Raw genomic sequence first — 12,065 nt, forward strand, 5'->3', positions numbered from 1 at the left:
TCTTCTCCCGGAACCCTTTGGTCCGCAGCGGGATGAGGGCTGAGTGGTCCATTCCCGTGGCTCCTCCCATCGCCACCGGAGCACTGCTGCCTCCTCCCGCTCCTCCCCCAAGACTCCTCTCCTTCTGCAGCATCTCACACAGAGACGTCTGGCTGGCTCGCACACCTTCCTCGCAGAGTGGGCTCAGCAGACCATTCACGGCTTTGGGGCTCCGTCCAGCTGGCAACTGGGTGAGAGACGGGGAGATGGGAAAGAGACATTAAAGGGCTTTTATCTTGGAAAAGTGAATTTTCCTTAAATTTTCAAAAAGTTTCAAAAGTAACGTTCACTTCTCAGTCAAAACAAACAAGAACAACCTGTTTTGAGTTCACCGGCTGCCACAAAAACCAAAGCGTTTACATGTATCCACCTACTCAACAGGTTAGCCCCGCCCATTCAAGTTATAAGGAGTGTCAGCCTGGACTGCTTTTTAAATGAGGCACAGGGCCAATCAGAACAGAGCTCCTTTACATCTTGCATCTTAAAGGCACAGCCTGTTTAATTTGAAGAAATAGAGAGGTTAGAAATGGTCACGTAAAAATGAATCATAACTACTTTTAGCAAATAACGGCATATAAATGCTGCAAGACCCCAGGAGAAAAGGTAAAACACAGGACGAATGTAGGATACATGCCCACTAAAGGATGTTCAATGGAATCATAAAGATTTATGATTCAAGATAATGTAGCTAAGTTTCAATGGAACCTTGTACCCGCCAGTCAACCTTCAACCCGCATGACTAAGGCTACGTTCACACTGCCAGGCTGAAGTGGCACAAATCTGATTTATTTCCCCTAATGTGACTCAGATCTGATGTTTTCAGAGCTGTGTGGACACAAATCTGATCTTTTCAAATCCGACCTTAACGTGACGATTGGAATTCATGTGCTTTTTTCCCCACTGCGTGTGCTCCATCATTCAGCGTTACCATGGCAGCAGCGCCGATCAGAAGTTAAAGCCTGTAAACGGTGGAAAAGCAGCTCATCTCACCTTTTTCTCCTTCGTCTCGCTCTAATAATGAAGCTGAGAGCTGATCAGAGTTAATCTTCTCGGATTTGAGATCGGATTTAAGCGAAAAATCGGATTTGAGCAATGAGGCTCGTAATGTGAACGTAGCTTAAATCATCACATCTGCAATCTGACACTAACTGGATTTTTTTAATAGATTTAATTTTTGAAGGTGTGCCATAACACAGAAATCTGCATAAATCCATTATTCATTAGTCACATTCACCTTGTTACTCCAGTGTAACACAAAAGAAGCAAATTACAGACACACAATTTGACTAATGACGTTTAAAAGGGGACGCATTCTGTAAATCTGGATCTTTCATTAAACTATGCCTTTAAGACTCAAACACGAGCTCCGTGGGCCATGTCAGGCCGCGGCACAATCCTATTTGGCCTGTGAAATTATTTTCATTTTCTATTAATATTAGGCTGCTTTACAATGCGCTGCACTACAATCCCCAGCACACACTGCTACGCAATGTGCGCTCTGAGCCCTCTCCCCCAACAACAAGGACAGGTGGTTCTGCCACAAAAAGAATGGAGCCTTGTTTTATTATATATATATGTGAAATATCATGAGATTATATATCATGATGAATGGACCAATAGAAAAGACCCAAAATGACCCTGAAAAAGTCTGGTTTCATTGACTTGCATTAAAAGTAAAGTAGGTTTTTTCCTTCTCCTGTAAAGTTACGAGAGACACAGCAGTGCTGCTGGAGTTTTTAAACACCTCAGTGTCGCTGCTGGACTGAGAATAGTCCACCAACCAAAAATATCCAGCCAGCAGCGTCCTGTGGGCAGCGTCCTGTGACCACTGATGAAGGACTAGAGGATGACCAACACAAACTGTGCAGCAGCAGATGAGCTATCGTCTCTGAGTGGACAGTGTGCGCTGAGAATGATCCACCACCCAAACAGTACCTGCTCTGTGAGGGTCCATGGGGGTCCTGACCACTAAAGATATATATATATATATATATACACACACACACACACACAGTTAGTGTGTAATTAGTGGTGATTTAAGATATGAATAGCCTCAAAACTTAAAGTGAGGCAGGATTTGGCTCAAGCAGCTGAGTATAGTTTAGAGACAACAAACTGCCACTGAGTCAATATGGACACTGTCCTGTTTCCTCCCAACTTGACCTTTGCAACTGTGTCCAGAAAGCCCTCAGTCTCTGACTGGCTGTGTGGACTTGTGAGTCACAGCAACCACACTTTATAATGGCAGTCTACGGTTCCTGAGTCACACCTATGTGATAAGAGTTGATCTGATGTGCTGTAGAGCTCTGCTGATTCATCGACTGTGCAATTCTGCAGGTGGGATGAGTCCAAATGCTTCTCTCTACCATTATACATTCTCACAAGAACCTTGAGAGGGCAGTGCAGAACCTGCATCTTACGTTTTGGTCCAGGTTTCTTAACTGTGTAGTACGAGGAAGGAACTAAAGGACTACTGCAGCCGGCTAAAGGCTATGGCACACACGAGGAGAAGCCCCACGCGATGCCACCAGAGGGTCTCCAGGTGGGTAATAGTACAGAGGACAGCTATAGCACACAGGAAGGTTAGGAAAAAATACCAATCAACATCAGGTTCAGGTTGATTTTACGCTCTACTTGTGAAGATTTATGAACATTAAACTTTCAGTATCATTTAGTGAGCATTATTTGGAGGTGGAATAGTGTTGCTAGGCTAATAATGTTAGCTGAGGCGAAAAACACATGATTAGCATTTGTCTGTCTGCCACATTCGGAGACCTAAAGCAGCTCATCACATGGAAAACAGCAATAACCGTTTTTAAAATATATATGTTTTTATCTGTACATGTTCAAATACTGGAAACAGAGACTTAAAGCTGTGTTCACATGGATGGGAAGCTAAAACCGAAAGGGTTTGACTGCAGAGCTGCAGATTTACACCCACAGTTTCACTCCAGCGCTTTCAGGCAAGTGGAACGCATGCGCAGCGGGACAGCCACGTAAACAAAGCCCTTATAGGAAAATTGAGCGTTACGAGCGTCCCATTCATATTTCTACCAGTGGCCTCTCCAAAACAGTAACTTTACAGGAGAAGACAAAAACATTCTTTACTTTAAATGTAAGTCGATGGAAAGAGATTTTATTCTAAGCAATTTTGGAGCGTTTCTATTGGTCCAATCATCATGAATTTTGCACACAGTGTAAAGGAGAACTGCTGAGCTCAAACGATGCAGAAAAGTTAAAATCGCAAAAAATGGAGATACATGTTTTTCTTTGGACAGCGACGATATGCTTTGCGTACCTTCCATTTTTGTAAGTGTGCAAATATACCAGAGAAGATAATGAGCAGAATAACACTGTGTAAATACCAAAAAAGATACAGACCCTTATTGACCAATAAAACGTCCAGGCTACACAGCTCAGAACCGCTGTGTCTGCCCTGGCTGTAGGTTAAATCATTAAACAGCCTAATGGCTGTGTTGTATATGAAGGTGGGCTTTATATGGCTAATCTGATGTATAAACAGTGGAGATTTGTAGATTAGCATTGAGTCCAATAAGCGTTCTGGTGATCAAGGTGCTCTGCTGGCTGTGGTTGATACCTTGCTGCTGTTGGCCCTGTGTTCATCCTGGCAGCCATTCAGGGTGGCCTCATCAGCCATCTGACTCCCACCAGGATCCACCACAATACCACAGGACGCGCAAGGAGTCTGGAGACAGCGAGTGTGAGAGAGAGAGAGAGGAGAGAGAGAGAGAGAGAGAGAGAGAGAGAGAGAGAGAGAAAACGAGAGAAAGTAATTAAAACAAAGGCGGATGAATCAAGACATACAAGAATTATAACACCCGGTTAGTTGTGTGTGCATATCGTTAATCGTTGTAACTTAGAGGACTTCAAAAAAATAATAATTTTGAATGCATGTTAATGTAACATGTAATGAGGTTTTGATATGAAAGCAAACGATATAAAGTATCCAAACAGCCCTACAGCCTTATTAATTACTGAATTCAGCTACTTTAAGGTGAACCCACTGCCGACACAGATGTTGCCTGTATAATCTCCATAGAAAAGCACTGTCCAATAGAATGAGATGCTCTGGATCAGCCGCACATGAGCCTAAGGTCACCATGCCCAATGCCAAGCATCGACTAGAGGGGTATAAAGCCCAAAATTGTGCTGTGGAGCAGTGGAACTGCCTTCGCTGGAGTGATGGAGCTCCATCCAACATCCCCAGGATAAGAGATCCGACATCACAACGAAAAAATAACGACCAAAACATTAAAAAAAGGGACTTCAGCTGAAACTGATATAGGGCTGAAGGAAATCCTTAGGGATCCATGTCGGATGGATACGGCCTCAGCTGAGCTACTGAACTAGAAGAGATCAATCAAACGCTGGATGCTGATGACGACTCGTCATCTTCAGATGTGCCAACAGGTTAGCTTGTCAGATAAATATATTTCCTCTGTTAAGCTAATGACAGCTAGAGTAGTTGAAGCAGAGCCGGTTTATAGGGAGCCTGGCCACTTCCTATTTCCCTCGTTGTATCAAAAACAGGACTGCGAAACAGCAGAGGGCGCCCAAGAGTGAGTCTTCAATGAATGGGAGTAAATAGAGCTCAACAAAAACAAAAACTTAATAGTTTCTAATCACTCGCCCAGAACTTTCCTTCAATTTTAGAAAGTAGAAGCATTTATTTCACTAAAAAGCTAAGAAAATTAACCTGTATGTTTCCGTTTTTCTACAACAAACAGGTTCTGGGCAGCAGAACGTTAGCATCACTGCTCCTGAGTGCTGACTGGTGGGCGAGCGGAGCAGCTCATTGGAAGAGGATGTTTAAAAGCTCTTAAAAATATAACAGCAGTGTTGAAATGTTTTATGCTGCTCTGTGTTCAGGAAATAATTGTATTATTTTATATTAAAAATGTTTCAGCATTTATAAACTACGATTTTGCTCAAATGCTCCAACTGAACCCATTCATTTTGGACTCGCCCGGGAGCGCCCTCTGGAGAAACCCGGAAGACATTGCAGAGTTGCAATTCTCCTCTCTACAAGTTCTCTGGTGGAACCTAGCTCGCAACAAAGCTGTGCTAGATCTGCCTTCTCACGTCTTTAAGGGTGCGTCATTGGCACTGTGCTCACATTAAGGCACTTTTTGGAATAAAGTATTTACAAATATGAGCAAAACTGTTTTAGTCCTATAAAATAACATCTGTGTTTCAATTGTTAGCTTGTATAATTTCTACATTTTTAACACAATGAATGTGACAATTCAAACAGTGTTTTCAGTATTTGAATACTGGCACTTTGAATGGTTAACTGAGTACTGAGTAGCCACAAGTTGGGCCTACACTACACAATTTTTGCCCGATTTTAACCCTTATTTGCCCCTTGCGACAAATTCTCACAATCTGAAGCTATTTTCCAGGTCGGGAGCTCAATCAAAAGCGACTAATGGAGTGGATGACCTGGTAGTGTGAGAGGAGAAATGAGTGAATCTTTAGCCCCCCGATCGAACTGTGATCAGATATTATCAAATACGTTTCATATTTTTACGACCCAAAACGTTCATGAGTCCTGTAGTGTGAGAAGGTCAGAGATTTACTCAACTGGTGATTCAAACAACAGCCAATCAGAGAGCAAGAAGAGCAGAGAAAAAGCCAGAGACATGCATGAACACCTGAACAGCGCCTGAACAGAGGAGTGTAGAGATTAAAAGCTGTGTAGTGTACGCTCAGCCTAACCTGACCTCACTAACGCTTTTGTATCTGAATGCAATCAAATCCTCACAGCAGTGTTCCAACATCTAGTGCTAAACCCTGTCAGAGTAGTAGAGGCTGTTACTGCAGCGAAGAGGGATGATCTCCCTGTGAACGCCTTTGATTTGAGTGGGTGTCTACAAACCTTTGAACATAGTGTGTGTGTGTGTGTGTGTGTGTGTGTGTGTGTGTGTGTGTGTGAGAGAGTGTGTGTGTGTGTGTGTGTGTGTGAGAGAGTGTGTGTGTGTGTGTGAGTGTGTGTGTGTGTGTGTGTGTGTGAGAGAGAGAGGTAGATGTGGGTGTGACCTACCTTGACGTGCTCTGCCATGGCGGAGTGGGTGAGTTCTGAAGTGTGTATGTGTGGAGATGGACTGAGTGCTTCTCCGATGTCTCGTCCCAGACGTTCCCAGTGCTCCCAGTTCTGAGAATGGCCACACTGTGAGCCCACTTTCCTCCCGGAGATCAAATACGTCTTTAACCCTGCAAACACACACAAAAACACAGACATTCAACATAACATAAACACACAGATAAACCACTGACAGTGAAACACTGAATAACTGATATTAAATCACAATACAAAGAATCTCATATCTTCTAAAAAATGAAAGAATCTAATCTTTTAATTTATCATTCTTTGTATTCTTTTTATTTATTTTGTCAATTTATAGTCTTATATCTATTTCTTTTATTTAATTAATTTGTTTTTATTTTATCCTCAATGCTTTGTTACTTGATAAGTTACTATAATTTTTATCGTTTATTGATTTAACAGTTTATTGGTACCTTCTTATTATTGTGTTTTACTTTTATGATTATTATTATTTAATTATAACATTTGATTTATTTATTTTTTTTTACTGCACAACTTCTCAATCCCTGATTCCTGTATTACTCGGCTACACTGTAAATGAGGGTCTCCCTCAATGTATTCCGAGTTTAAATAAAGGTTGATTGATTGATTGAATAGTCCCACCCCCACATCAGACTACACAGATCAACTCGCTGACGGAAACAGGAACAGGTGAAACACAGTGAGATGACCGGTGGTCAGGAGGGTGAGAGTAATGTAACAAGCCATGTTTCATTTGTTGGTAGTGCACACAGCTTTAAGTGTCTGTAGGACCAACACAGCGAGCACTGATTATATCTGCCCATTCAGACACAGCAGCCAAGAGGCTAAAGTTCAGTCCAGAGCTAAACTCCTGTACAGCCAAGGCTGCAGGATCAGAGACGGTGAAGCACCTTTCGGTATACTGAAAAGGCTACAAGTTAACCTTAGGGCTGAACGATTTGGGGGGAATGTCTAATTGCGATTATTCCGACTAATATTGAGACTGAAATTAAAACTGTGATATTTTCTAAACTGAGATTCAGGCCTGATTTATTTTGACCAAGAAGACCAGAATATCCGCCTTTTTTGGCCTGAGGCTCGACCCCTGACCATAGCGTGTCAAACTGCCAGTAAGCTGTGGTTGTGATGTCACAACGCATGGAGGTTTTGCTGCCTCTGATTGGTCTAACTCCTCTACAGGCAGCTCATCAGCTCTTATTAGGTTCAGTTTCCCCTCTGAAAACTTCAATGTTTTCACTAATGTACACACTTAAAAACGATGGTTCTTCAAGGGTTCTTTAATGGTTCTGAACAGAACCATAAACACTCCACAACCCATGCGCATGCTCAAAAAGTTCTTTGCATGGTGAAATGGTTCATTAGATTGATGGAGAATGTGCTGTATATGGTTCTATACAGCACCTTCTGAAAAAATGGTTCTATATAGCGCCATAAAGTTCTTCTACTGTTACAAGCTTGACATCGTATCGACAGCAGAACCCTTTTTGGTGCTATGTAGAACCAAATACAACACATTCTCCATCGTTCTGAGGAACTATTTTACAATGCAAAGAACCAATTGAGCATGAAAATCATCCAGCCTATTCAAATACACAGCCAACATACTGAGCAGCCCAACATCCAGCCTATTCAAATACACAGCCAACAGGCTAATAAGGCCTGTTCAGACAAACAACTGTGTCTATTAGTGCAACCAAAGGCAAGTGTGTCTACATGTGTGTGGTTGTGTGTAGTGTTTAACTTCCAGGAAGGTTTTCTAGAAGTCTCTTTTCCCCATTTCTCGGCCTTATCTGTCCCTGCTCTGCTCTGGCCTCGGCTAAACAGGACTGACTTCCTCAGAAGCATCACGAGAAATCGGTTATGGCAAGTTAAGGTAGAAAACACACACAGGTCAAAACTACTCAAAGGAATATTTCTTGGACCAGAACTAACAGCACTGCGTAACATACAGGCACTTGATCAGTCATCTGAGATGTAAGTAGGGGTGTCATGACACGCATATTCATTTTTAATACGGGGGTCTTGATTCAATACACACTGTGAATCGATCGCAGTTAGATTTCATGCAATAAAAAAAGTGAGATACCAGGAATTATTTCTACAGTTTTTTTGCTTTTTATTTGTTTTTTTGACCGGGACAATACAGATAAAGACTGTTAACATTATGACCGCCTCCTTGTTTCTGCACTCATTGTCCATTTTATCAGCTCCACTTACTATATAGGTGCACTTTGTAGTTCTACAGTTACAGACTGTAGTCCATCTGTTTCTCTGATACTTTGTTAGCCCCCTTTTACCCTGTTCTTCAGTGGTCAGGACCCCCATGGACCCTCACAGAGCAGGTACTATTTGGGTGGTGGATCATTCTCAGCAGCGACACTGACGTGGTGGTGGTGTGTTAGTGTGTGTTGTGCTGGTCTGAGTGGATCAGACACAGCAGTGCTGCTGGAGTTTTTAAACACTGTGTCCACTCACATCTGCTGCTGCACAATTTGTGTTGGTCATCCTCTAGTCCGTTCATCAGTGGTCACAGGACGCTGTTGGTTGGATATTTTTGGTCGGTGGACTATTCTCAGTCCAGCAGTGACACTGAGGTGTTTTAGTGCAGTTAGTTCAGAGTTCAGCTCCAGTCCTGAAACCGCTGCACTGCATAACTGTGGTTTCCTGGTTAAAATACCTGATATTATTAGCTAATTAATCCCTTCTTGAGCTGAACGAGGTGAACAGCAGAGAGAAACACTAAACTATACAGTGCAGCGGCTCCAAACCTGGAGTGAAAACACTGAATTAAAGGTCTGTGTGTCTCTCGTCTCTCGGCTTCTGTCGCGTCTCGCAGGTGAATCATTAACAAAGAGCAGTCACTCTACTATTCAGCGTCACATGAAATGCTACAACAGATATTGCATTTTTGTTTATATCCTTTTTTATGTACTTTAAGTCTTTGGCTTCTATGACTTTCACCAGTTGGGTCTTCAACAACATTGTTATCTCATCAGAAAAGGGAATTACCACCCAAACCGAACCAAAACAATTGGGGATTTACCAAAAAATAAAGTGAAAGTGAAATCTGCAAATAGCTACACCCTTCGTTTTAACCTTTGCTCTACTGTGGCAAGGACTAAAATTATAGCCGCAGCCACCATGAAGCCTGGATTTTATCTGTACTTCTGTATATTTTTATTGATAACAGGATGTTGTACAGGGACAGAACCTTAAAAGCAAGTTGACACTGCAGCGTTTGAGACCCGTGTGTGATGATTTAGTGGGATATACAATCATATTACTTGTTAGCTACAAAAGCAAAACTAAAGAAGCAAACTTTACACACCAAACATGCCTTGTAGGGATGAATAATTAGGGGAAAACAGCTGAATGCGATCTTTCTGACTAATACAGCGATTACGACTGCAGTTTTAGATGTCGTTTGCATAAAACATGAAGTATTAATCTGAAGTGAAATGATTCAGGGCTGAATTTAAAGCTGTACATTTTAATTTCAATTCTGCAGCTGTTGAGGCTTGAATGCTGAACTGACAGTTCAAATGCTTTATTAATGCTTTATTAATATGATTAAAGTTGCAGGTTTTGCGATTTAAAAATTGCATTCTTTCAAATTCTGATATAAAAACAATCAATTGCTCTTGCTTGTCTTGCTGTATGAACTAGACCTTTCCACAAATCATCACTTTAACCTTTTCAACTCCTTGAGACCACCGGTGGTTCCAAAACGTATGAGAGCTGTAAGTGTCTTCTTTCCAGTCAAATAGATGGGTGATGTAATTTTAAACCCTTATAATAAAAGAAGCTGAACTCACTTGTTTTTTTCTACTGAAAGTCGACCCGTTTTTCCACAAATCTGGGCTACAAACTATAAACAGATGGCGTCTCTTCAGTGATCTGATCTGTAAACATTATTTTTATATAAAAAAAAAAACAGAGCGTCTAAGATTTTTGGCGTTCAGCAGTAAACTGTAAGTATATAGCAATATATGTGATCATAAAACACGTTCTGTTAATTTGAGGGGAGCTTTTACAAAAAACAAATAAATAAAATAATAATTTACATTTATTTCATGCAGTTACTGAATAATTTGGCTCATGATTTGGTCATGTAAATTCAGATTGACAAACCAAAATATACCCTGGAGAATAAGAGGTTAAGCATTTCATTCACCTCCTTCTGCTAAAGTCGACAAGTCACATGACCATCACCATTACCATTAATTCCTGCTTGTTTTGCCCGACCAGGCTGGGGATTGTTGCTTAATTCCTTTCAACTGACTTCGCAATGAGCAAAACAACTCCCACTGAATTGATTTTGGTGGGAAATTCTTTGGGGACGGTTTAAATAGAGTGTTCATAGAAACACCATGACTGTCTCACATTGTTCTTGGAGTTATGAAGCGGTTGAGGAGAAACAGCTCGGCTCGTGTTGCTGATGAGAGAGATAGAGAGGAGGTAAACAGTGTGGAGAGTGTGTTGTCACTGGCTGTGTTCTGCTCTCCGTGGGCCTAATCTAATTAGCTCGCTGGCGAGCGCAGAATTTGCACAATCGGTGATACAACCACTGGTGAGGAAAGGAATGCGCCGAAACCACGTCACAGGTCGCGGAACTGAGACTGCCTGCGTGCTTGTGCTAACCATTTTCATGTGCTGACCACTTTAGGTAATCTGACCCCACGTGTGTGTTTATATGTCATGAGTCATCTCGTAACAGCATCACTGTTTACCAACATCATCACCAATCATCACCACCATAATGACCACCGTCATCGATCACCAATAATTACCACCATCGCCAATCATCACCACCATAATGACCACCGTCATCGATCACCAATAATTACCACCATCGCCAATCATCACCACCATAATGACCACCGTCATCGATCACCAATAATTACCACCATCGCCAATCATCACCACCATAATGACCACCGTCATCGATCACCAATAATTACTATCACCAATCATAACCACCATAATGACCACCGTCATCGATCACCAATAATTACCACCATCGCCAATCATCACCACCATAATGACCACCGTCATCGATCACCAATAATTACTATCACCAATCATAACCACCATAATGACCACCGTCATCGATCACCAATATTACCATCGCCAATCATAACCACCATAATGACCACCGTCATCGCTCACCAATAATTACCATCGCCAATCATAACCACCATAATGACCACCGTCATCGCTCACCAATAATTACCATCGCCAATCATAACCACCATAATGACCACCGTCATCGATCACCAATAATTACCATCGCCAATCATAACCACCATAATGACCACCGTCATCGATCACCAATAATTACCATCACCATCACCACCACCATAATGACCACCGTCATCGATCACCAATAATTACCATCACCATTACCAACCATAACCACATAATGACCACCGTCATCAATCACCAATAATTACCATCACCAATCATAACCACCATAATGACCACCGTCATCGATCACCAATAATTACCACCATCGCCAATCATCACCACCATAATGACCACCGTCATCGATCACCAATAATTACCACCATCACCAATCATCACCACCATAATGACCACCGTCATCGATCACCAATAATTACTATCACCAATCATAACCACCATAATGACCACCGTCATCGATCACCAATAATTACCATCACCATCACCAATCACCACCACCATAATGACCACCGTCATCGATCACCAATAATTACCACCATCGCCAATCATCACCACCATAATGACCACCGTCATCGATCACCAATAATTACTATCACCAATCATAACCACCATAATGACCACCGTCATCGATCACCAATAATTACCACCATCGCCAATCATCACCACCATAATGACCACCGTCATCGATCACCAATAATTACTATCACCAATCATA

The 12,065-nt window shown here is 41.9% G+C and overlaps 1 protein-coding gene across 1 annotated transcript in view; it reads right to left on the reverse strand.

Moving 5' to 3' along the window:
• adcy9 (adenylate cyclase 9) overlaps positions 1–12,065 on the reverse strand; it is an 80,914-nt gene that overhangs the window by 16,713 nt on the left and 52,136 nt on the right. The window contains exons 2-4 of the mRNA XM_036565142.1: positions 6,104–6,273; positions 3,638–3,745; positions 1–226 (exon numbers count right to left, since the gene is read on the reverse strand). The exon at positions 1–226 is cut by the window's left edge and continues 37 nt beyond it. Of these exons, the coding sequence (XP_036421035.1) occupies positions 1–226; positions 3,638–3,745; positions 6,104–6,273 (504 nt within the window). The remainder of the gene's footprint in view (positions 227–3,637; positions 3,746–6,103; positions 6,274–12,065) is intronic.

Source organism: Colossoma macropomum, unplaced genomic scaffold, assembly GCF_904425465.1.
Source record: "Colossoma macropomum unplaced genomic scaffold, Colossoma_macropomum, whole genome shotgun sequence".
NCBI lineage: Eukaryota > Metazoa > Chordata > Actinopteri > Characiformes > Serrasalmidae > Colossoma > Colossoma macropomum.